Raw genomic sequence first — 27,439 nt, 5'->3', positions numbered from 1 at the left:
CGCCGCCTTCCTCTGTTCTTCTGGAAGATGATCAAGCAGCGGAGCTAATCTGTGCCACATCTCCCTATCGTATCTGGCCACAATTGCCAGAGAGTTTGCGGCCTTTACTGTGGTCGCTCCCACGGAGAGCACTTTCTTGCCAAAGGCATCTTGGCGTCTCGCATCGTTCTCAGGAGTCAAAGTGCACTTGTGCTGTGCCTTTGCCTTCCTCGCTGCTGCCGCCGACACCACCGAGTCCGGTGTTGGTTGGGAGGATAAACACTTGGGGGTAGACTCTGGAGCCTTAAACTTTTTTTCTAGGCGTCCTTTCACTGCTGGTTCTGAGAATGGGTGTCTCATTGTCTGCAACCCCTCTTTCCATACATGGTCCAGTATTGGTATCGAGAACACCGACCTCCTTCTCTTGCCCATGTGGTCGAACAAAAAACAGTCCTTTTTCTGTTCTTCTTGGGACAGACCAAATTCTTTGCATGCCTTCTCCATCATAGAATGGAATGACGCGATGTCGTCCGGAGGGGACGGGTGAGCTGGGCTTCTGGGGTTTTCCAACTCCGCCTCTGACTCCCAGGTAGGATCCCTTGAGGGGGATAATGAGATATCCGACATGGCCCCCCCTGTCAGGCTCCGAATCTGGCAGCTCACCTTCCTCCTGTGCCAGTGTTGAGATTGGCGTGTGTGGGTGCGTCGGTTGACGGGACGGGCCCGGCTCGTCGACGAGCGACTGTGGCAGGCATGCCTGGGGTAGTCGCTGGTCCAACGACTGCAACAAGGACTGAAGCGTGGACAGAATATCCAACGACAAAACCGATTGAGGAGAGGGGCAGATACCGGTGTAACGGAGGCCCTCGTCGACGACTTGTCAGCCGCTCGTAGCCCTAGGTCTGCTGGGCCAGCAACTCTCTCGTTCTCCGAGGACAGCAACATAGCTTGTTCTTGTAGCAAAGGCTCTGGGGGGGGGGGGGGGCAGTCGGGTCAAAGACTTCAGGCCTCCTGTAGGATCCCCGTCGACGAGGCCCTCGTCGACGGGACGGTGGATGCCCCCTGTGCAAGTGGTAGGGAGGCAGTCGATGACTGGACCGTCGTCGACGACGACAAAGACTTCGCAGGTGGTTTTGGCGGTCCCGCCTTCTCCACACTGTGCCCGCTTTTACTCGACTCTCGACTCGTGGTCAATCTGTGATGATCGCCAGAGGAGGATTTCCTTTCCTTCTCATGCTTTTTTGATGAGGATGAATTCTTTGCCGAGGAGTCTCTAGTGGAGTGACTTCCAGACGACTCTTTTTCCGATGGTCTAGATTTCTTCGCTGGCGGTTCCGACGAGGCCGCTCGGCGCGATGTTTTCGCCGACTGTGTGGAGCCCACCTACGAGGGGGGAGTCTGCCCCCGCTCCATCATTCAGCCATGCCACCAGGCGTCGGTTCCGGTCTTTGAGGGTTTTTGTCATGATCTCTGCTTCCAAAAGGTCAGGGTTTTCCCAACTCCCTTGGAAGCAGATCCATAACCCAGGTTCTGAGTGCCAACCAGTCCCAATTGGGACCTTTTGGACCCAGTCCTGGTGCCAGTGGCACCAGGCTCATAAATATGCCCAGTCCCAGCGCTGGAAGCGCCGGGCTCATAATGCTTGGGTGGACTTACCTGCAGCAGACCATGCTGTTTACTTGCCTGCCAGTTGAGCCTCTGATCCTCTTCTGTTTGGAACTACTTTTCCTGTTGGGTGGGGCAGGAGCCACTCCCTAGATTCAGAACACTGGAACTCTTCTGGAAAGCAGGAACTCTTTTCTTACCTAGGCGTGGCTGTGGAAGGAGACACCTAAGCACTACAGGAGGCTATTTAAACCACACCCGATGGATGAATTTGCGTTATTCTGCATCCTCTGCAGCAGAAAGCTCATCGTGTCTTCTGCATCTGATCCTGGGCCTAAGGAAAAAGGCTTACCATCCTGAATCCAGTCTTCAGCAACACCTATAAAGACAAGAACGAACAGGTTAGCATTACGGTCTTCAGTGACAGCTCTTCACTTACCTGGTCCATCGGCTGTCACCAACGCCTCGCGCTGCATTCCGGCATCTGAAAGACAAAGGCTTACCTACTCTTCGTGCGCTCCGGAGGTCTTCACACTGCATTCCGGCATCTGAAAGACAAAAGCTTACCAACTCTTCGCACGCTCCGGAGGCCTTCGGCGCTGCATCCCGCATCTGAAAGACAAAACAAGGTGCGTTTAAAGACATTGGGGAACTTTAATACTCACGTGCCATTACTCCTTTCCACATCTAACCCAGTGGGTATTCCGGCACCCTGCAGCCGCTCCGAACTTGTACCTGCAAAATAAAAAGACAGTTAGAGCGCATCGTGAAGCAGGCAACAAGCGCTTACTTACGTGCTTCCAGGCGCTTCTATTCATCACACGGCCTCCATCTTCAACTCACTTCAGCCCGTCATCCGCCATCGCCGGAACCCTGCAAAACAAGAAACATCATTACTAAAGACTTTAAAGACATTAGAATTACTCGAAACTTACCGTTCGTGCAGTAAACGACGGACAGCAGTCCTCTGAAGTCAAGAGGCCTGCTCCCCTTATCCAGTGAAGAAACTGGCGGTTCCGACGAGGCCGCTCGGCGCGATGTTTTCGCCGACTGTGTGGAGCACCCTGCCCCGAGGCAGATGGAGAGCACGGCGTTCACTTACCTAAGGTGAGAGCGTTAACCTTTGGGGTTCTACAGGAGAAGAGAAAGGGAAGAAGAGAGAGAGACATTCAATAACCCAGTTCCTTAATCCCATATTTTCTATCTGCAGACATCTTACCCTTCGAGTCAGACATACAGTGCACAGAGGTCCAGCCCAAAGAGCCAGCCGTGTGTTACACATCACCTTTGAAGATACGGTATACGCCCAGTCAAGACCGGCGCCTCTACGGGAATCAGGTGAGCGTTACAGAACGCAAAGCCTACCACAAAACTCCCGTCCAGGCGCTATGGAAACCTCGGATACCGACCAGCTAGCCCAGTTACTTGGGGAACTAAGGGCAGAAGTGCATGCAGCCCGTCAGGAAACGAACGCTCTAAGAAGGGAACTGATTATTTCCAAGGAGCGAACAGATGATCTCGCTAGACAATTGCTACAGTCACAAGCCGGACAGACCCCGTTACCCGCATCTGGGGGAAATCTTCCTTCTACATCCTCTATGAATCCAGTGCAGATCAACCTACCTGGGAATGTACCTCTGGCTCCGCCCGAACGATTTTCTGGTGACCCAAAGAGGTTTGCAGTATTTATCAATCAGTGCTGGTTGCATTTCTTATGCCGGCCAGCAGCCTTTCCAACTGATCAAGCTAAAGTAGCTTTCGTGCTTTCGTACCTTAGTGGCAATGCGGCAGACTTGTCGATCCCTCTAGTAAATCAAGATGATCCGGTCCTCCATGATTTTCAAGCTTTTCAGCTCAGTATGGAAAAACTGTTCGCAAGACATTCACAGGGGCAGGCCTTGGACAATGAGCTTCTTTCGTTGCGACAAGGTAATCAAGACCTTTTGGCTTATATTGCGTCTTTCAACAGACTGATAGTGGAAACTCAATGGCCTGAGGACAAAAGGATTACGCTGTTTTATAGAGGTCTACGTGGAGAGCTCAAAGATGTGTTAGCCCAAGTAGTGAATCCCCCACAAGATTGTTCGGACTATATAGACTTAGTCGTTCAAATAGATCACAGACTGCAGAACAGGAAGGCCGATCGTTCCAAGTTTGATGCTCGAGTATTTTCCAAACCGGCAACACCTTCCAAAGGAGTAGACTCCGGGGAACCCATGCAAATAGGGGGTCTGAAAGGTCCTCTAACACAAAAGGAGCGGGAAAGGAGAAAACAGTTGCAATTATGCCTCTATTCCGGAAACTCAGGGCACTTTCTTCGAGACTGTCCGGTGAAACCTGCCAAGAAGGCAGTAGGAGCTGCAGTTACCAAAGTTACAAACTCTGAGCAGGGAAACGACCTCGCCCGACAAGAATAGAGGTCCTCTTGCCGAGCGTGAAAACCAGTTCCGTGACCTCGCATTTCGTGATACCTATGGTCCTCATTAGCCCTGATAATCCGGATCGATTACATGCAATTGAAGCTTACATCGACAGCGGTGCCATCGGCAATTATGTGGATCATGAAATGGTTTTGAGGATGAATCTAACTCTTTGTCCCAAGGCTGTAAAGGACGTCATTACTACGGTGGATGGTACGGAGATAGCCTCCGGGCCAGTAACGCATACCACTCAAGAGGTGACGCTAGTAAGTCAAGATGGACACCATGAGAAGATCGTGTTCGATGTGATCAAGGCCCCTCAGTTTCAGATTATTCTAGGAATACCTTGGTTAGAGAAACCCAATCCTCTGATCGATTGGCGAGCAAGAACGGTCCAGTTTCCAGAATTTGTCTCTACTTGTCACCCTCCACCTGGTGTTGCACTGGCAGCAATTTCTTCAGAGACTCCCCAGTTACCTCCCGAATACCTAGAATACCAAGATGTTTTCCGGAAGGATCAGGCTAACTCTCTACCTCCTCATAGGTCTTATGACTGCCAGATAGACCTGATACCTGGATCTACTCCTCCTTGTAGTAGAATTTATGCCCTCACCGAGCCTGAGAACCTTCACCTTCGACAATACCTGGATCAATACCTGGCAAATGGGTTTATTCGTCCTTCCAAGTCCCCTGCTTCAGCTTTGTTCTTCGTTCCAAAAAAGGAAGGAGACCTTAGAACTTGTATAGATTATCGCTCCCTGAACCAGATCACCGTTAAGAATAGATATCCGTTACCTTTGATCCCTGAACTCCTGGACCAAGTCAGAAAAGCATGCATATATACAAAGCTGGATCTTAGAGGAGCTTACCACTTGGTACGAGTAAAAGAGGGCGATGAATGGAAGACGGCCTTCCGCACCAAGTATGGGCTATTTGAATATCAGGTCATGCCCTTCGGACTTTGCAATGCCCCGGCCGCCTTTCAATATTTTATGAACGATGTCCTCAGAGAGCTCATAGATGTGTGTGTTGTTGTTTACATTGACGACATCCTCGTTTATTCTTCATCGGAATCTGAACATCGGAAACACGTGAAAATGCTCCTCGAAAGATTGCGTCAACACAAACTTTTCGCTAAGTTGGAAAAATGTGTTTTCAACGTGACTGAAGTTGAATTCTTGGGATTCATATTATCACCTGGCGGAGTGCGTATGGATTCAAAGAAGGTCGATGCAGTTCTCAAATGGCCATCACCATCCTGCGTAAAAGGTGTGCAAAGCATGTTAGGCTTTGCTAACTTTTACCGCAGGTTTATCCCCGAATTCTCTCGAATAGTCCAGCCCATCACTGCCTTGTTAAAGAAAAACAAACTTTTTGAATGGTCTACCGAGGCGGAACAAGCTTTCCAGGATTTGAAGACTAAATTTATCTCTGCACCAATCTTAAAACACCCTCGCCCCGAACTCCCCTACATCGTGGAAACTGATGCTTCAAGCCTTGCCATGGGGGCAGTTCTATCACAAAAGGACCCGGTAACCAATCAGTTACATCCCGTGGCATTTTGGTCCTGCAAATTCTCGCCTCCTGAAATCAATTACACGATTACTGACAAGGAACTTCTGGCTATCAAGTCTGCCTTTAAGGCTTGGCGGCATTATCTGCTGGGGGCCCGACACACCGTTACTGTGATTACGGATCACCGAAACCTGCAATATTTGAAAACCGCAAAAGCCCAATCCTCTAGACAACTCCGTTGGGCATTATTCTTTGCCGAGTTTGACTTCATAATTACCTATCGACCTGGTACAAAGAACGGTAAAGCTGATGCCCTTTCTCGGATGGGAGTGGAAGAACACTTGATCAACCCTAAACCTGTACCAATCATTCCCGAACAAAGAATTCTGGGTGTAATCGCCACAGAATCCATAGAGGAAGTTAAGGATAAAGCCAGGCAACTTGTAACTCCAGCAGACATACAGAATTGGCATATGCAGGGAAAGGACTTTGCAGTAAAGGACAACTTATTGTATTTCCAAGAACGATTATACCTACCCAGCACAGATTTACAGAAAAAAGTAATCTCTTGTTATCACGATTCTTTAATGGAAGGACATCCCGGTATGGCCAAGACCTCAGAAAAGATCAAGCGCTACTTCTGGTGGCCGTCTTGGAAAAAAGATATCAGAGACTTTATAATGTCCTGTGGAGTATGCGCCCAAAACAAGAGTCAAAAGGAAAGACCAGCAGGCCTCTTACGCCCTATTGACATCCCACCTCGCCCTTGGCATACGCTTTCTATGGACTTCATCACCGATCTACCTCCATGCTCCGGATACAATACGATTCTAGTAATCGTGGACTTATTCTCCAAGATGGCGCATTTCATTCCGCTCAAAGGCTTGCCAACAGCAGCAACTCTGGCCCGAGAATTTCTCGAAAACATCGTCCGACTGCACGGTTTTCCTTCGGTTCTAATTTCGGATCGAGGTAGTCAATTTATTTCTCATTTTTGGCGAAGTTGCTGTCGGTCGGCTCAAATTGATGTGAGACTATCGACCAGTCACCACCCTCAGACCGACGGACAAACCGAGAGGACCAATCAAACTCTGGAACAGTATTTACGCTGCATGCTGCAACAAACTGAAAAAACTTGGAAAGACATCCTTTGGATAGCCGAATATGCCTACAATAACTCTGTCCATTCGGGAACTGGGAAAACCCCGTTTTTTCTTTTGTACGGCAGTCACCCTCGAACCTCGGAGTTGGATCCCCTCCAAGATCTTGAAACACCAGCAGTAGACTACCTGCATTCTACAATCACCCAAGCCTTTAAGGAAGCTGTTTCTCACCTTCCAAGGGCTAAAGAACAATACAAGAAAGGAGCAGATCAACATCGGAAGGAAGCCCCTCAATATCAAGTAGGGGATCAAGTCTGGTTATCCACCAAATATCTACCTCTAAAAGGGCCACGCACATTCAACCCAAGATACCTTGGTCCCTATTCCATCACTACCATAGTAAACCCAGTAGCGGTCAAGTTGGACTTGCCCCCGCACATGAAGATACATCCGGTCTTCCACGTCTCTCTATTAAAACCCGTGCAACCTCAAACCCGACTAACTAAATCTCCAAAACCTATCCTAGTTGATGGAGAACTCGAGTTTGAAGTCAAAAGCATTCTGGACTCCAAGATCTCCAAATCTAAACTATTTTACCTAATTGACTGGAAAGGCTACAGCCCCCAAGAGAGATCCTGGGAACCTGCTGAATATGTCCACGCTCCTCGCCTAATCAAAAGATTTCACCGAACATTTCCTGACAAGCCAAAACCCCCGGAGAAGCCCGGTTTGGGAAGGGCCTTGAGGGGGGGTACTGTCATGATCTCTGCTTCCAAAAGGTCAGGGTTTTCCCAACTCCCTTGGAAGCAGATCCATAACCCAGGTTCTGAGTGCCAACCAGTCCCAATTGGGACCTTTTGGACCCAGTCCTGGTGCCAGTGGCACCAGGCTCATAAATATGCCCAGTCCCAGCGCTGGAAGCGCCGGGCTCATAATGCTTGGGTGGACTTACCTGCAGCAGACCATGCTGCTTACTTGCCTGCCAGTTGAGCCTCTGATCCTCTTCTGTTTGGAACTACTTTTCCTGTTGGGTGGGGCAGGAGCCACTCCCTAGATTGAGAACACTGGAACTCTTCTGGAAAGCAGGAACTCTTTTCTTACCTAGGCGTGGCTGTGGAAGGAGACACCTAAGCACTACAGGAGGCTATTTAAACCACACCCGATGGATGAATCTTGCTTTGCGTTATTCTGAGCCTCTGCAGCAGAACGCTCATCGTGTCTTCTGCATCTGATCCTGGGCCTAAGGAAAAAGGCTTACCATCCTGAATCCAGTCTTCAGCAACACCTATAAAGACAAGAAAGAACAGGTTAGCATTACGGTCTTCAGTGACAGCTCTTCACTTACCTGGTCCATCGGCTGTCACCAACGCCCCGCGCTGCATTCCGGCATCTGAAAGACAAAGGCTTACCTACTCTTCGTGCGCTCCGGAGGTCTTCACACTGCATTCCGGCATCTGAAAGACAAAAGCTTACCAACTCTTCGCACGCTCCGGAGGCCTTCGGCGCTGCATCCCGCATCTGAAAGACAAAACAAGGTGCGTTTAAAGACATTGGGGAACTTTAATACTCACGTGCCATTACTCCTTTCCACATCTAACCCAGTGGGTATTCCGGCACCCTGCAGCCGCTCCGAACTTGTACCTGCAAAATAAAAAGACAGTTAGAGCGCATCGTGAAGCAGGCAACAAGCGCTTACTTACGTGCTTCCAGGCGCTTCTATTCATCACACGGCCTCCATCTTCAACTCACTTCAGCCCGTCATCCGCCATCGCCGGAACCCTGCAAAACAAGAAACATCATTACTAAAGACTTTAAAGACATTAGAATTACTCGAAACTTACCGTTCGTGCAGTAAACGACGGACAGCAGTCCTCTGAAGTCAAGAGGCCTGCTCCCCTTATCCAGTGAAGAAACTGGTTACAGCACCCTGCCCCGAGGCAGATGGATAGCACGGCGTTCACTTACCTAAGGTGAGAGCGTTAACCTTTGGGGTTCTACAGGAGAAGAGAAAGGGAAGAAGAGAGACATTCAATAACCCAGTTCCTTAATCCCATATTTTCTATCTGCAGACATCTTACCCTTCGAGTCAGACATACAGTGCACAGAGGTCCAGCCCAAAGAGCCAGCCGTGTGTTACACATCACCTTTGAAGATACGGTATACGCCCAGTCAAGACCGGCGCCTCTACGGGAATCAGGTGAGCGTTACAGTTTTTTGAGAAAACCCCTTGCATATGTCGCAGGTATCCGCCGAATGGTGAGGGTGGAGGCAATATATGCAGTCCATATGTCCGTCCCCCTCGTAAACCTTTTTTAAGCCGCATGTCGCGCATGGACTGAACAGCGCTTTACCTGACACAGAGGACATTATTACTCGAAATCCAATGACGCAACCTAGTACAAAACAGTAGGACAACACGAGGAGATCCCACTACTTTGGAGACGGTTGAAATCTGAAGGGGAGCCGCGGGGGCGGGCCTCTTATACTAGCACGGCCTGCGGAGCATGCGTAGGCGGGTCCTAGAAGGACGTAGATAGGACACAAAAGTGTTGAAAGTTTCCTTTGAAAAAGGCTATATATGTGTACCGAGGGGTCCCAGTCTGACGACGGGGAATATTCTAAGCATGTGAATCCATGAAAGATCCAATGCTGGAGAAATACAGATGAGAAACACCTAACTACAGTGCTCTATACAAGTGAGTTGGTATTGCTACTCAAAGGCTATGGTGGCTATAAGGAGTCTTGAAATCAAGCGAATTAAGCAACTAAATCACACAAGCCATAGGTGCAGGTGTCCTGTGAGGAATTCGAACATACGCATGGAGACGCTTGTCTGGGCTTATTTTGGTAATGAATGAAGGGAGCTCAACCGCCGAAATTGTGCATGGCCATGCTGCACACATTTTCCCTGCTCACCACACGAAACGCATAGTCATGTGTTCAGCTGGAATGTGACAGCCACAGGTACATCAAAGCATCTCAAGAAGGAGCAAGGCACACCTTCCCCCGGCCCTGGGCCGCCTAATTAAAATATGAAAATCCCCATGGATCTGCCTCCCAATTGTCTAGTTTGGCTGGTGGCAGAGCATACTAATGAGAACTAATTAAGGCAAGCCTGAGAAGGGGCTTGCTCGCAGGCCAGACAAGAGGAAGGCAGAACCAACCTTTTTGGTATGCAATGTGTCAACTTGAAGCTAGTTCCTACCCTTCTGTATGAAAGGCAGTGAATGGCATGTCTGGGTCCACTATTTACTATAGGCAATCCCTGCAGAGCGATGCCTGCAGAGCGAATCCCTATCAGTGGGTGAAGTATGTGATTTAAGGGAGACAGGAAGTCTCCCTCATCACAAACTTCAAGGGAGACCTGCGCTTTGAACAAATGTAAGAGGGTTCAGTTAGCTACAACAGACAAGATGGATGGGACTTTACATATTATCACATCTTACCTTTACTGTTGCAAAGCACACAGGTCCTGCACTCGCACATAACAGAATATTGTTGGTGGGGACCCAAGATTGGTTCCTTAAAGTAGGCTTAGCCTGCACTAAATCACTGGTGCCCATTTGGCTTTAAAAGGACCGAGCCCCTCATTTAACAGATCTGAAGAAGTAGGAAAGAAGAACTCAGCAATGGACCCTGGCTGAAGGTACAGTCTACATTACAGTTTCTGCCAGTGAAGAAAGGCCAGGATTTCTAAGAAGGAAGCAGGATTCCTCCCCTACACATCTCCCAGGGAACAGAGGGAGATACGGGACTCAGAGGACCTGCCAGCTCCAAAGGCTACACAGCCAGCGCACAGCAAGCACCATCCTCAGCTTTGGTTTGTCCGCCTTAAAAGGACGTCACAAGCCCTGCGAAGAAGCTAGGAGTGCCACACAAGCACAAGCATCAACCAGCGTCCATCTTTTAAAGGACATTTGACGCAGTAGCGATGTCGAACCGCTGCGCCACGGACTTGTCACGCTGCGGTCACTGAAGCCACCCGAGATGCCTCGATCAGCGTTACAGATCCACCAACCAGCACAGACACCGATTCTTGACCCTGAGCTGCCGTGTAGGTCAGTCTGCAGCAGTCCATCCAGCCTCGCTTGCCGAACAGCCTGCCGCCCAATACCCGCAGCAGACTCCTGTCGCAGAAACCGCAAAGCAGCCTGGAACCGACTAGACTGTCAAGCATCTCATCTCTAGCACATTGTGGTTCTGTCTCCCTAGTCCTTCACCGAAGGCCCCTAGTGACATTTACGACCCCTTGGTGCGGAAACCAATTAACCGTGAACAGTTCAGACAGATTGCTTTAGTGACTACCCCCAGTCAGTAGCCAGAGTGCATCCCTTTTGTTTGTGAAACAGTCCTCAGAGTTCCTTCACAGGGCGGGTTGTTTTTTGTACTGCGCTAGAACGGTCTGCTGTAATAATGAAGTAGATATTTTAATGCAACCTTGAATGACAGTCCCTTTTATCATTGGGTAATTGTATTCTTGCTGTGTTGCAACTAACCAACGACCCACAAGCTTGCAGAGATAAGCCTGCTATTACGTCAAAATAACCAAAAATTGGACAAAGAGGTTTATAATTTACTTGGTTTCTAATCAGTTTGGATCCCTTCTGGTGTACGTGTGGGGCTGATTGGTGGTTTAGAAACCGATATTCATCCCTGGACCACCAGTTACCTGGGAATGGATTGGTTGCATGTCCCCATTGAGATTTATGAGGAACACTACAAAAGATTTACTTAAGAAAAGTAGCACTGAATCCAATGCTTTGGATTAATCTGCATTACCTCTTCAGCCTTTTGCTCTTCAACTGGAATGGGCTTTTCAATCGGCTCCCCTTTTGCCTCCTTTGCAACAGTGTCCTCTTTTCCTGTTGTCTCCTCAATGGAGGGTTTCTTTATAGACCTGCAGCAGAAAGGATGAAAAGTGGCACATCATTCACTGCAAAACATCTCTAGGGTATTTACACAAACATAGACAATTAAATAAAGTGTAATGAAGTGATTTTAACATAAGCAAGCAATCAGTGCATAAAGTACAAGCGAGCTATCCAGCCCTCAATAAAACCACACAATGCACAGCGTTGCCCAACCACAGCAGAGTAGAAAGCAATGCTGGTGTTGGTCAACTGTGCAGCGGTCTGCATAGAAGTAGACTTCCCCGTTGACATGGCAGGATAATGCGGATGTGCTTTCTTAGCAAATTAGAGAGCATCTTGTGCATTCACAATTCAGAAAAAAAGCACCTCGAAGTATGCTTTGTGTTCGGTAAGATTTCGATGGTCCAATTGGTATTGGACTCTAAACGACTTATCCCTTGGTTTTAGGGGCCCCAACTTCTAATATAGGCCTGCACTACCCAAGGTTGGTCGAGTGGCAAAGCAGTCAGGCGCATTTTAGTAGGAGGAATGCGAGCTGCAACTCAGCACAAAGAAATCAGAACACAGATCCAAAGAAAAACTTTAAGTCATACCAAAAATAGAGATTTTATATGTTCACAAGGCAGTGATAAACTAAAGGCATAGTGTATCAACTAGCAATATCAAACGTACATTTACAAAAAGGAAAACGTAATATAGGGTGAGTAATTGTTATATACTTTTCTTATCCACACAGAGTGACTTCAGTTCAGGTGAAAAATTAAAGTTTGAGTATAGGGAAGTTCAACATGTAGCAACGAGTGCAACACAAACGAGTCCCTGTTTCACTGCGCCAAGTATAGCAAAATAAAAATCTGGAGTCCAAGCGATTTGTATGAAATAACAGCCTTTAAAGTCCAAGGTTTATTACAAGCAACAGCCTAACATGTGTTTCAAGCCTTCCACGGCTTCAATTGATTTCTTCAGTCTGTCTAAACAGCCAACCAGCTTTAACCGCAATTGCGAAGCCTTCATAGTACTTTTTGGGCATGGTCCCTTCAGCTTAAATTTCAGGCTCTATCCCTATCAGATGAAGAGCCATGGAAGGCTCGAAACACACGTTAGGCTGTTGCTTGTACTAAACCTTGGACTTTAAAGGCTGTTCTTCTATAAAAATCGCTTGGACTCCAGAGTTTTATTTTGCTATACTTGGCGCAGTAAAGCAGGGACTTGTTTGTGTTGCAATTGTACTTACCTCAGTGGAAGTATACTGGCAGTATATCCACACTACCCAGATACCTGCAGCCTTGACCCTCTTGGTCTAATTTATACTTACAAGCGCTGTGGATCGTGACTTTTTCTGCCAATTTGTTTTTTCATGTAGCAACGAGGCTTAGGCAGTCTTTTCCCGAACAAGTTCGGAAGGAAACTAGTATTGCCAAAGCTAAAATGAAAGCTCTTACCACAGGTATGTAACAAGTTAGTTGGTCTTTGCAAAAGGTACAGGAGCTTAGGAGAAGCCTTCATGTAGGGCACAAGTAGTTAGACCTGGGCGACTGAAAATGAGTTAACACCCAAGCAGGAGAAACATTGCTCCAAGAGCGAAGGAGCAACACATGACTTCAAGTAAGATTACCAACAGCCCCACAGTCCCTTGAGCGTGAAGATGATGCCGCTGTACGCCTTCTGGATGCATGGCTGCAAACCCAGTCTCCTGATCCTTGGTTGTGGCGACGAAAGTTGGTGGTTTGGACTGGGGGAGAACCTTGGATTGGCTCCTGCAGCAGTAGCCGAGAGAGGGACTCGCCAACAAAGAAGTCTTCCTACTGCTGCGCCATTTCATGGCTTTGGTGTCTCAGCACCAGTAGTAAACCATCAATGCCAGTTGGAACCTTCTTTCGGTCCTGCACTCTGGCAAGGAGAGGATCCGTGCTTCTGGAGGTCCAAGTTCCAGCGAGATTAGTCATGGGCAAGACTATGCAATGCAAGGTGGTCGAGGTACCCCGGGTATTGGGATTCTGCAGCTCGAGAGGGTCGCAGGACGGCTCAAATTGTAGAGTGTATTGAGGCTGGTTATGCCCACCAGCCCAGAGGAGTTAGTCATCCTTGGCGGAGCTTCCCAGTCAACTCAAAAACGGGGTCAGGACAGCAGCAGTACTTCAGAGTTTCTGCGATTACTGGAGGTGCTGCAGGCGTACTGGTAGTCTGAGTTCCAGTGGTGGACTAAGCCTGTCCCAAAAGGCTTGCCTCTTAAGCAGAAAGCCAGTCAGTCCTATGGACCAGTCAATCACCTGAGTGTAGCTGTCCTTGCAGGACAGCCAGCCGCCTAGTTCAAACTAGTTCCAGCCAGGCGTACCCTCAGACAAAGGCAAGAGACGTTTTGGGCTCCTACCTCACTTCCTGCCTCAGCACACACACTGGAGCCATGTCAGGCTTCACAAAGGGATCCCGCCAAAGGCAAAACTGATCCACCCCCCATATGGAATGGAAGAAGGGCCAAAAAGGAACACAAACAAAAAGGCGATAAAAGAGGACTGGGACCATTTTGGGGGAAAGGGTCACTCATGGATGCAGTACTGCAGCTATGAAAACAGCCTGGGAATAACTAACAAAACGGTATGCACTGCCACCAGCCATTTAGGTGTGTCCGTTACCGTAACTATAAAAGTTATAGGGGCCGGAGTTCAGTGTAGCCCTTCAGCACTCACACAAGGTGGAGTGTGCTGATCCCACAAAAGAAAGTCAAGTAAGAAAAGTATCCTACAATCCAGGAGAACAGTCGCAGGAAAAAGTAATACAAATAGGAAGGGGAGCTCTAGGGATGGCAACACTGCACATGCTGCAACAATTATTTACAGATATCTGTAGTGAAATATATTAAGGAAAAAGGGTTCCAATCTCAGAATAAAAAGAACGTGAGAGTGGTAAAAGTCCAACTCACTCAGAGTAAAGAAAATAAATCCCAGAAGTCCAGGAAAGTGCTGGGAGTCTCAGGTTGAGGGGAATTAGCACCAGAAATGAACATTCTACCTAACACTCTGGAACACGCGGCCATTGTTGGAACTTTTCCCTTGTGGGTTATGTACCGTTGTTTCATGACAAAGATTAATTCATTTCCGGTAGGAAATACGGAAAGTTATGTGATTTATACCACACATCGCTACCGCCCAAGGACAGTCTCGGGCGCTCACGTGGCTATGCTAGAAAAGAGGGTGGGTGTCTTAGTGGGACAGAACCAGGAGGAACTGGCATCTGTGAGTGGTCTTGGAGGCCCTGTGTGTTTAACCGTATGGGTAGGTCTCAGTGCCTCGGATGTGTGATGGTGTTTGTGTTGGGAGTGTGTGTTGTGCGTGTTGGGAGTGTGTGTTGTGCATGTTGGGGTTTGCGGTCGTACGCACTGGTTAGTTGTTCCCATAAGGGGCCCAGAGTCGCGGAGGGCTGTTCGGTGTATGAATATATTGTGTTGGTGTGCATTTGTGTAGTGTGATAGAATTATGAACTATGTGCAAGGGTGTTTCCTCTAGTGTTTGGGTGCCAATGTAGATAAGTAGCAGTACACGCAATTGGGCCTCCCCTCCCCCCCCTCACCTCTGCCATATTGGAAGAGCAAGCAAATACTTTGCCTGACCCTGGTTATAACTCGAATACTGCATCAAAGATATGAGAGACTGTATGCACTCAGACAACCGTATTGAATGTATCCAAGAACTGAAGCAGGATAAGGAAGTCTGCAGATCCCAATGGAACTAGAAGATCATCTGACAAGTGCAAAGTGATGTCAAACAGAAGACATGATGACGCACTTAAACGTTATTATACTTAAAGAATAAATGCTATAGCAGAGTCCAGCTCCTTCCCAGAAAGAATGTGACCTGTGCTAAAAATTAACTACAGGCACTTCCGCAGTGTGCGTCACGATGGCCAAGCATTGGAAGCACACAAAGTGACTGTCTACTGTCAGTCACGGGTCCATGGAGGCTAAAAATTGGATTTACATGTTCTGTGGGACAAAATGCAGAATGGGACAAATAAGTATTAAGTGTAGACTAACCTATATGGCCCGGATAACATTAGCAGGAGTGAAATATGGATGTAATGAATGAAAATAAAATGTCAATTTTTACTGGGGCTAGGCCTCAATGTTCGTAGAAGTCTGCAGGGATGCATTGGGTTTCTGAATAAGGTAACAAAATGAAGAGCAGCCTGCCCTGACAAAAAACGCTAACAATGAAGAAAAGAAGGCTCTGGAGCAACCCTAGTATGGAAGGACGGTTTGGGATGAAGCTATGGTCCATATCCAGTGACGCCACGACAGCAAGACAGGACTATATAAACCCCCGCCTAGCCCCACTTTGGCTGGAAGCAACGGAAGAGGAAGAGAAGACCGCTTAGGCAGCAGAGTCTTTTGCTACCATCCTCATTTTTGTAAGATACAACTTTCTTACAAGATAGAGTTTTTGCCTTATTTCCCTAGAGGGGTGTATTTATTCTGGAGTGAGCGTTAATTAGGGACACCCTTACAAGTGTGACCCTGACATGATCCCAGTGCCCCCCCCCCCCTACTTTGCAAAGGCTCAGGCCTAGACACCAGGAAGGAGTCACGCCCATCTACAGCGACTGGTCCCCAAAATCAAAAAATGCGTTTTTCCAAGTTTTAGTGGAAGCAATTTTAACATAAATCCTCTGCTCACTGAAGCAGGGCGTGGCTCCAGAGAGAAAGACAGGCCAATATTGGGACCTCGTAACGGAGGAAACTCGGGTGAATACGCACATGTGAGTAGATTCTTGTAAGAGATACACCAAGGGGACTTGTGTATGAGAGTATGTTTGTATGAATGGATGAAGTAGGTTATGATAAGATATGGCATTTATAATGCGCCTATACACAAGTGTTTCAAGGCGCAAACTAAGCAAGGGAGGAGGGAACAGCAACGATCTTACTAAGCCAGGTGACATTGAGATCGTGCAAGTGCAGGGAAAGGGGGACAAGTGCAGAGGGGAGGGGGCAGTGCATTACAGAGCTGATATTTTGTGAATCGGAAAAAAGTCATCCCAACGTAACAGGCCCGGGAGAAGCTATGGCCTTAGAACAAGGGTAGAAAATCAGTTACCAGGCAGCATCATTGCCACCCAAGCACAATTTTTAGGGTGCAAATGGAGATGCATAATATATCAAGTGAGAACAAGAGGGCCTCCATGTTGAATATGAAGGACTCGCGCTCATCAGAACCGGAATATGGAGCAAATGGAAAGCTAAGAATGCAAGCTTTGATCAGCAGTCAGTATTTGGGTCGACTGCGATGCACCCGATGCGCCAAAAAAGCCTTTATTTTGTCCCGCGTGTTCTTTGATTTTAAGGCATAAACAAATGCATACGGTTGCAATGCATAACATTTCTTTTCTGTGAAAATATCTAGCCACCATGAACAAGATGACCTCATTGAGGACAAGCACAAGCTACACAAACCACTTCTACTGAAATGTGAATTACTAAAGTGTACTTGGCTAACCCACACCCCAAAGAATAAAACCCAGGCTAATGCAGGTGTTGTGATGCAAGCTGCACACTAAAGAGAACTTCATAAGGGAAACACTGGTACTGTTTTAAGAAACGGGACCCTAAAGAGAAATGGTCTCAGTAAGGCAGTCGGGAGTGGCTTTTCTGCTCAGCCAGCCACATAGGATGGCATAGGTCATATTCAGAACATCCACCCTCACCCAACAGTGTATCCTTCATAGATATCCAGCGTCCCTTACTTTTTTAGATTAATTTCATTGTTTTTGGAGACACCCTGTGGTGCATTGTTTCTCTGTGCCTTTTTGGATGTCACTTTGACGCCATCTTTCTTCTTAAGGTGTGGCACTGGATTCTTGTGCGCCTGTTGGAAAAGGAGATCGGGACATTAGTATCTCAATTTTGTGAGCAGCAAGTAGCTTCAAGGACGTGGCTCTCCATGCCAGCATGATGGGGTGATGAACCTTGCCAAATGGATGCCAGCCTGCACTGAACTGCCCTGCCAAATTAATATGCCCTCCACCTTCTCTTGCTGCACATAAAGGTAATTTGGATTGCACCAATAATCCAAAGGAAATCTTTTCTGCCAGCTCTTAATCCATTATCAAAGTTTTATGAGAGCAGTCAAATAGCGCCACACACCCACATTAACACACCCATTCTCACTGGTAGCACCAGTGACCATGTTCTTCCCACCATGCATTCCAGCATCTCTCCAAAGTGCACAAACCCATTATCGAATCAATGTTTTGCCTCCCCACAAGGATAATTACGTGTGACCAGAAGGCCAGCACACAGACATGCCCACTCTGAATAATAACTTGCTAAAACTATGCCCTGTGCAGAAAAGGGGGCGTGTCTAGACCGCACATAAGAGGAAGCAGAGGATTGATGTGGGGCGAGTTTGGTGGCATGGAGGGGGCAGCGGGGGAACAGACAGGACCACAGTGTACAAGTGCGGCTGCCGCCATCGTAGCTCACTCCCCCTCTTCGAGAATGCCCTCGTACTTCTAGGAGCATACTTACATTTGTGATATCTCCAAAGGCAGATCTTTTCTTGGGAGCACCCTGAGGGGAGGACGGGGACCGCTTGGTCTGACTAACATCATCCTAACAAAGAAACAAAAAAGACGGACAGATGAGTTTCACACAATAAAAGGCATTAAACACAGTGAAGTATGGACAGTCTATTTCTATCAGATATTCTCCCTGAAATTACTTAACGTGGCTCAAAAAGGGTGCCACAAGACTGCACACAGCCAATAGGGAATCAACACCAGACCAAGCATTCTGCCACTACCAGAATTAGCTCATCCGACGACTGAGGTAAAAATAAAAAATACTGCACCACTGCCTACCAAGTCAGGAGACCAGGTCTCCACCTGAAGAGTTTGTTTGCCAGTTCCCAACAAACAAACAGCCATGGTATGGACGATGTGTTCTCCTGAAAGCCAGGGTGCTACCAAATAAATCCCCATCCCTGACAAAAAGAAAGGTATCCACCCCTCAAATCCCCCCCGGGCATGGTCCCAGACACCTGACCAGCTGCACAGTGCCACGGAAGGAGTTCACGCATCTTCTAACTTGCACAACTGAATTGTGTGCCAAGAATTACCAATTACAAAACGGAAGATTAAAATTCAAGTATACCCCCGTTGGACACAGGAATCAATTATCTGCTCCAAACATAAAAAATGGAGTAAACCACTCAATTCAAAACCTTATCTATAGCCTTTACAAGTCAAAGAAATCCCCAAGTCCCTTTTATTTTACAGATTTCAACATTGTCAAGACTTGTAAAGCATAAATTACTAATTAGAGCCAAATACTAATGCACGGTCCCCTACAAGTGACTGATGGTTCCTATTGGTTTTTAACATTGCATCAATTACCCTATACACAAATGGCTGGTACCCATTTAGGTACATTTGCCACCATTACAAACATTAGCTTGGCAGTATACCTCCTGTGGGCATCTACTGACCAGAGCAATGATTGCTAGGCACTTTAGCTGGTCGCTATTTTAGTAGGCAACACTCATTTGTCCCAAAATTGTCAAAGATATAGACCACGAACAACTGCAGCTTGCTGGTAGTTCCGCTTGAGAACCAAAGAAATTCTGACTTGGCATTCTTCAATAAAGACAGACCTACCTTTTCTGGTTTGGTGTTCTCAATTTGTACAGACTTCCCCGGCAGTCGCGGTAGTTTACTGTGCCCAGCTCTAGGGTTGCGAGCAGTGGGCAGCATGTTTCCTCTTGTTCAGCCTTTCTTGAAACAGCTGCAAACAAAAAAATTAAATAGTTGTGTCTAGTCATCTACCAATTTTTTATTTATTGTTCAAAAGAATAAGATTACATATAGCAAATTACACTGCAACCTCCCACAAATTTGGTGCTAAAAGAACTCTGCCACTCATGTACAGTGGCAACATTTGCATAATAACTGCACACTTGCAGGATAGTATTGCACAAAGAGCAAGATGTACAAGCCAACAGAGCACCAACTCGCAAGCCAGTCTACCCAAGCGACCAATACTATACTACATTGCTGTCACAGTCACCTGCCGGCACAACATTCATAGAATGGCAAAAGCGTACAACTCGTTTTAAAACATGCCCGTCAGATCCCACCACAGTCCGCTTCTATAGCCTCAGCAAATGTTAAGGACAGATATAGCAGTCATTCGCATAAGATCACGATTGCAGCTACACGACCTTCCAGGAATCAAGCATTGGCAAAAACAGCTCTTGCTTCTGTTTAAGCATTTTCAGGCACTGCCATTACAGTACTACGTGGCTGTAAGATGGCGTTAGGTGTACGTGCTGTAACTGTGCGGAGATGTGGTTGTGTGTGTTTTGTGTGAGATAAGTATGCAGAAATTTGAGCTTTTGGTTTTGTGGGTTTAACAAGGCTTGTTTACAGATCTGCAATACGTTAACACAATACCACCAAACTAGTCATTTGTCGCCATGAAAGTTCTGCTGGCCAAGGTGGTGTTTGCGGGGGCAGGGAAAGACTCACCCCCCTTCAAAATGTTCTTCTGCTCAAAACAAAAACTACATTCCATCACTTTCCCGCATGCCTTAGTTACCCAACATATTGCTATTAAGTTGGTCTCCATGAATACTCCCACTATCCAGCAACGAGAGGACACCTCCGGAGAAGCAGATGAAGTGGAAGCTGTGCGACACAAGACCGGGTTGGCAGGCCACTAAGCAGTGCAGATTTCGGGGAACAGTCAGCGCTTCCAGCAATACCGGGAGGATGCCAAGAAAGATTCTAGCTACAAGGGTTGAAGGGGCTTATGCATAGCTGCAATCCAGACCTTGAAGCCCTGCTCTGCATCTTTGTTGTCTGATACGGTGGATGCTACTGTGGATGCTGCCAGTAAGGAGAATTACAATGTCTGTGCCAATTCCCTTCAACCTTAGAGACCCCCCCCAGCTCTGTTGCTGAACTCAGGGCTTTTAGAATAGTAAGATGACTTGTCTTACTTAACCTTTCTTTTGTGGGTCCAGCACACACTACTCTATGTGGAGTGTTGGGGGCGGGGGTTGGGGGGTAGGGACGGGAGAGCGGGTTACATTACTTTGCTGGTGGCAGTGGTTTCTTTTTTTACTACCTGTGCGCCATGTATCTGCAGGCCGATTCCTTAACTGCAGTACAGCACCTAAGGAGGACCATTTTCCCCAAGGAGGACCATTTTCCCAAAAATGTATTCACCATGGAACTAAATCCTTACATTAATGTTACCATTAGTTGCTGTTTACTAAAGATGGTCCAATTATCCTTGTGTATATAAATAAATATGTACACCAACTTTAAGTGGGTACGTGTTTATTTGAATACCTGCATTTACTAATTTAATTGTACAGATGTACAGCTCGCATTACTCCTCCAGGATAAGCCTGGCTGCTCAGTCACTCTACCAACTTGTGTAGTACAGGCCTATATTGGAAAGGTGGGTTACCAAATACCAAGAGATAAGTCTTGTGGTGTATCAGACTCTTTGCATCACATACTAATACCTACATGGAAACCTTGCAAACAAACTGGCATGGCTGCTAGCAAGGAGAGTCCTTATATCTAAATATTTTGGTCATTCCCAAGGCAAGGTTGGCTGTTGTGGCGCAGAGCTCCTTCACTTACACAGCGCCAAGTCAATGAAACGATCTGCCACGTGACTGAAGAGCCTGCACACGTTTCGGGAAATTTAAACACGACTTCCCACCTCCCTTAGTGGCCTTGTTTGTGTGTTGTCCCTGCACCATTACACCCACGGGCCTGGTCTATGCGCATTGCAAATGAATGTATTTCCTATTTTTAGTTGGGAGCATTTTTACTCCCCATTTTTATTTTTTGGGAGCATTTGCCAATTTTTAGAGTAAAAGTAGCTGATAAGAAAGCCCATCTGTAGGGCGGATCTTCCCCATCCTCAATGGAAAATTAGCATCATGCAATGTGATGTACGATGTGTATTAACATTGTACCCATAGTGACAAACAAAACATGTACATCATATGCTGGAGTCATTAGGTCACAGCAGGTAGGATTATTATGCTCTCCTTCAAATACTACATACCATTGGCACACTTCAAGGGGACGGTCAGGACCCCTCCCTTCTGCGTTTGGGCCACCAACTCCTAATTAATAGGCCTTGAGCAGGGTGGGGGGCGGGTTCATTACCACTTTAGGTAATGCCCCAGGGCCCACAGGACCGAGCAAAGCGAGGGGCCTATTGGTAACGGGAAATGGTACTACACATAGTCCCATCTCTTTCCATGGCGGTCATTTTTTGTTTACTTATTTTAATTGGTGCCACCGAAAGAGAAAAAGGGACTGTGGCACCGTTTGAAATAAGTCAACAAAAACATAACCGCCATGGAAAGGAGAGAAGAGACTATGTATAGTCCCTTTGTCCTTTCCATGACGGCCTGTCGCAGACCAGGAGCGAACGCAATGTGGACACAATACCCAGCTTGTCGTTCCCGAAAAGAAAGTGGGGGTGGGAGGGCGGGGCGTGAATTCTGTGGATGGGGGAGGAGGGGGATAGACTTACCTCATTCCCCAGCCTGGGGAGATGGCAGTCGCCAGCCCTGAGGTGGCACAGGCGGCAGGATTACCGTCTGGCAACACCCATGTTCTGAGCCTCCCCATTGGCTGGGAGACCACCACCCCCCTCCAGGTACTAATGTCCCATATGTAATGCTTTGACACAAAGCAGACCACAGAGGCAGATTTGCTCCCCTAATCTTTCAACAATTGTATGGTTCAGGCAGTGAGACTACAACCGAAGAACAAAGTCAGGAATGTCCCCCGTACAGGCTGTGCGCAGGACGAATCCTATGAAACCAGTATTTTAGTGCACAAGTTGGCTCTGTAGTCCAACAAGCAAGGAGGATGTGCAGCACAAAGGGAGCCAGGATCTAGCCGGCATGGAGTCTCCAGCCGTAGCCCATCTTCACAGCAGCTCAGGATCAGGAACTGATCAGGAAGGCACACTTCCACTAAATGCCTTCACTATGAGGTTAGCCAAAGCCAGCCCACCAATCACACTCCAGGCAGCACAACCTATCATGCAGACACTAAAAACCACCCTACACAGAATCCCTTCCCAAATAGGTGTAGATTAGTTCAAGCTTCTACACAGTTATCAAGCACAACTGAGGTTGGCCACAAAGCAATAGAACCGTCAGCAGGGCTCAAATAACCCCATTAATACCCCAATGGCTGCAATAAAAGGGGGCATGTGATGGTGATGTGTTAAGCGGCAAACTACTGATGTGGTACTCCTGATGTAGCATTAGTTTCCCATTGGCCCACACCAGGGTACAAAAAGGAACCCTGCCCTAATAGTAGCCCATAAAGCTAAGGGCAGCAGACCAGACATTTTGGTTGCAAAAATGACTGAAATAAAAAAAATAAAAAACTAAACAACTGACTACTACATATGGCGCCTTTAAAAAAAAAGGGACGAGCATCTCAGGAAGAAACTGCAATAACTGTATAGAGTCTAACCCAATGCCAGAGCCCCCCCATTTATGACAGTTTGTTTGATGGCGGACCATCAAAACTGAAAACAAAAAAAAATAAAAGGACACCTAAATTAATAGCAGGTGCTGGTACAAAGAATGGTTTGAAAAATTAGATTTTAGGGAGCAGGAGCTAAAACCAGCCCCTGGGTGACAATCTCTGTAGGAAGAATCTACCTCTGGGTGGGTGGTTTTAAGTGTTCTAGATGGGTCAATGCTTATTTATAAACAATATCAAATATGCAAAAGTTAATGTCACATCTATGCTTGTATGACACCAATTGATCGGGGGAGCTTAAAAGTAGCTCCTGGTGTCAAGGTAACAGTCGCTCATAGGCTAGAAGCTGGAGTTAAATGGATCCCAGAAATTTTAAACCCTGAACATGGCAAAAGCAACAACAAAAAGACCATACAGCACATAAAGTGGCCACAATAAGGATGGCTGCAGCAAATTAAACGAAGGAGGACCACCTTGGGAGTTGCTGAAGCGTCTGGGAATGAGTGAAACACAAATGTGACCTCGGCTCTCCCCCGGGCTCAACCCTGAATCAGCCAGGTGCCTGGCATTCCATATGGAGAAGTCCCTACATGTCTACGGCTTTCCCAACCTGACAATGATACCAGCGACCCCCGCACTGTGGCTTCCAGGCCGCTTCTCCGAAAGGGCAGCACCCACCTGCAGCGACAGACGTGCTATCCCCAGAGGTATGCAGGAGCGTATTCACACAAGTCCTGTCTGGTCTTTGAAGCGGGGCGAGTGCAGGCTGTTGTTGGAACCCTCGTGACGGAGGAGTTCGGGAGAACATGCATATGTGATCAAACCCTTGCAAGTGATAGGTGAAGGGACAAGGTTGGTTGTATAGTGTGGGTGTGATTTTTTGGCTTTTATTCTTTTTTGTTAAGGAGGACATTACGGAAAAAGGAAAACATGTGTAGGTAGCCCGACCCCCTCCACCCCCCACCATAGTTGAGGGGAGAAGGTGGTACCACTTACATAACGTAACAGGTGGAAAAAAGATGAATTAGTGGGTTTGGATACAGTAGTGGTTTTAGCTAGTTTGTGTTTCGCAATTTTTTTTTCTTGATTAAAGCCAGAGCAGGGGCGTTGTCAAAATAGCAGTACGAGTGGAGCGAGTGTGTGAAAGGGAGGGGAGTGCAACGTAGGCTGACTGGGAAGAGGGGACAGAAGTGATTTCAAACTGCAACATCTGCTTAAGCGCAGGGACACTTTAGAGTGCGCATATTTATGTAATGGTAGGGGAGACCCCATTAGAGTACATTTACAAGGCCTTGACCGAGGACAAAATTGAGAATACAATAAGCAGTGTGACAAATTCACAGCAGAATGTCCCTCTCCTGGGCACAGCAGGGCACTCGTAAGGGAATTTGGGAACATATTTCTAGCAGCGAAATACAAGAGCAAGCAGCTGCAAAATCAAAAGTTCATTTTAGACTTATGGAAGATGATTGAGGATGTTGAAGACCCCGATGGGGGGGACGAGGTACAGAATACACACAAAGAGGATACGCAAGCAGAAGGGGAGGGAAGACAGACAGGGATATATACGCTGGCAGCACGGCCAGCAACGGGATACACTAACCCAAACTATGTCCACTCCAGCCACGTCTCGTCCACACCGGTATATACCCACTCCTGTAACCTCTCCACTCTCGTAACCTCTCCACTTCAGGAGTGCAAAGGGCAGAGGGAGTTAGAAAATGTAAGTTACTTACCTCTAACTATTGTTCTCCAGCATGGCGCTGGCATGGATTCACATGCTCATGAGTATTCCCTGTCAGGTTGGGAATAGTTACAGGCAAGTAACTTATGTTGCAAACATCGGAGGGCAACACAATAGGTTTAAAGGATTTTATTGTAAGTTAATAACATGAAAGGACCCCAGGCTGCCCACATACAGTTAGATCTCCTTTTTTGTTCAGTTTGTGGACCCTGAAGAATCTCCAAACAAAACGTAAACATATATCACTCTGGCCTAAGGGAATACGCCTTAATAAACGCTCCACAAGAGCTCACTGAATTCCACTGTGCGAGTGTCCCTTCAAGCCACATCTCCTTTTATAAACATTCTCTCACACTCCACACAATACCTCTCCTAACCAGAGCAACTCTTTATTATTTTTCCATACCTGACCACCCGCAACACGGATGGCCTCTTTCAACACCGCAATCACCCTCACAGGGTCTGAATACAAAGTCTCCCTTTCTTCTTATCACAGCCTTTCTTATTTGCACCATGTCACCACATCTTCCTCAATTATTTTCTGCCTCTCCTCATATTTTCTCTCAGGACCCATTCCGCCTCTACAACAACTTCTTCACATCCTCAACCACCATGTCGGTTTCTCTACACACGCCCAGCCACGGCGGACTCGCTACAGAGTTCGGTTTGCGACCCTGCATCAATTCAAAAGGGCTTAAACCGGTCCCTGCATGCGGAGCCATTCGTAAAGCCCATATTCTCTCCTGAATGGCTACTCTCTTATCACAGCCACTTTCTTGAGCCATGAGTATGCTTTCCATCACACATCTATTCATCCTTTCCACCATACCATTGGTCTCTGGGTGGTCAAGAGCCGACTTATTGTGCTTAATCCTACATTTCACCAAATATTCAGGAAAATATCCTCCAGTAAACTGCGTCCCAGTAAACTGCGTCCCATTATCTGTTAAAACACTCCCGGGAACACACTCCCTTGCTAAGATTTCTTGCAAGACATCAACCATATTCTCACTGGAAATCAACCTAACAATCGCAAACTCACACCACTGGGACAACATGTCCATGATCAGTACCACATTCACCTCTTCTATAGCCCAGGTCGACCGGACCTACCTAATATGTCCATAGCCAATTCTCAATTCTCTCCAAACACCCGTAGGACTATTCACCTCCACCAATGGTTGCTTCATCACAACCAGGCCATTCCCAGAACTTATGCACACCTGGCAATCACTTACTCTCTTCTCAAAGTCCCTTTTAAAACCAGGCCACCAATAATCTGACCCGAGCATCCCTTTGGTTTTGGTGATGCCAATATGCCCAACATGGGCCAAATAAAGGACTTTGGCGCATAATCCAATAGGAACCACTGCACGCCCCCATTGAAATAACACTTCATCCCTTACAGAACTTCCCAAAAAGGCTTCTCTCCCTCCAATAAGTCCATCCTTCTAGGCCACACTGACATTAGACCATATGTCAGGACACGTGACAATACCTCGTCTCTCCTTCCTTCTTCTAACCATGTCTCTCTGGGAACTATACCTTCAGTATTGACAAACACCATCCCCATTTGCATCTCTTCACCCTCCCTTGTACTCGGTGCTACCCTTAATCTAGAATGGCTGTCTGCCAAGACATTTTCCCTGCCGGATATTACTTCCATCTGAAAACTATGGCATTGCATCCTGGTGACCCATCCTGCCACCCTCCTTGATACTCTTGTCTAATCCTTTGTTCTCAAAAATGATTTTCAGCAGCTTCTGATCAGTGCGAATTATGAAATCAGTTCCCCATACAAAAACTTTATACTGCCCAATAGCACGCTAACACCTCCTTCTCCAAAACTGAGCATCTCTTCTGCACCCCTTAATGCTTGCGACGCATGTACTATTATCTCATGAGATCCATCTGCATTGATCTGAGATAAAACCGCACCCACTCCCGTCTCGCATGGATCAACAGTTATAACACCTTTCCATCTGGTATCGTAGCTGTAACGCTCACCTGATATCCACGGGGACGCCACTCAGCCGGTCTGGACTTCCGACCACTTCGAACCCTTCCCAGGACTTGCTCAACCAAGCACTGGGCCTGAACCAGTATCAGAGGTCAATTCCCTATTGGTCTTGCTTGTCTGCCCCCCCCCCTTTTTTCCCCCGAACCTCTCACCTTGTTTTTTGATGTGGGGCGCTCTCCATCCTGCCTTCGATGCAGGGGTGCGTTGGGTGATGCGGGCTGGAGGCTGCCTAGTTGCTTCACTAGCACGGGCCCGGCGGACAGGGCTTGCTGCGGCTTCAGCCCGACCGGTAATTGGAATGAGTCTTACAAAAGTTCTGATGGCTCTAGTCCCTTTAATACGGTTTCTTTCTTTCCTTAGGTGATGAAGGTCTTGAGGATGGTGATGCGCTGCTGAAGTAGGAATGCGGAGCGTGATGCTTATTGGCTTCCCCTTAGCTCTAACCAATGTTCGTCTTTTCTGTGTCCTTTTAGATGCCGCAGTAACCCAGCATGGAAGCGAGCTGAGGAAATGAGCTGCAATAAGAAAGCGCGATGTGCGGCGCCTCTTAAATGTTTTGCGCCAAACTGACGTGTCTTTTCCCCTTTTTCAGATCGGCAGGATGCTCCGGAGCAGAAGTTGTCCGATCGACGGGCGTTCAGGTAAGGCTTAAACTC

The 27,439-nt window shown here is 47.3% G+C and overlaps 1 protein-coding gene across 2 annotated transcripts in view; it reads right to left on the bottom strand.

Moving 5' to 3' along the window:
- The window catches only part of CCNB3 (cyclin B3), a 252,761-nt gene that overhangs the window by 94,598 nt on the left and 130,724 nt on the right, over positions 1–27,439 (bottom strand). For both annotated transcript variants that reach the window (XM_069648671.1, XM_069648670.1), the window contains exons 2-5: positions 19,141–19,267; positions 18,014–18,097; positions 17,230–17,351; positions 11,402–11,519 (exon numbers count right to left, since the gene is read on the bottom strand). In XM_069648671.1, coding sequence (XP_069504772.1) covers positions 11,402–11,519; positions 17,230–17,351; positions 18,014–18,097; positions 19,141–19,236 — 420 coding nt within the window. In that variant the 5' untranslated portion in view covers positions 19,237–19,267. The remainder of the gene's footprint in view (positions 1–11,401; positions 11,520–17,229; positions 17,352–18,013; positions 18,098–19,140; positions 19,268–27,439) is intronic.

The sequence above is a fragment of the Ambystoma mexicanum genome, chromosome 2q (genome assembly GCF_040938575.1).
Source record: "Ambystoma mexicanum isolate Mex_15411 chromosome 2q, UKY_AmexF1_1, whole genome shotgun sequence".
NCBI classification, from domain to species: Eukaryota; Metazoa; Chordata; class Amphibia; order Caudata; family Ambystomatidae; genus Ambystoma; species Ambystoma mexicanum.
The sequence above is the reverse complement of the archived record's forward strand: the minus strand, read 5'-3'. Positions and strand labels throughout refer to the sequence as shown.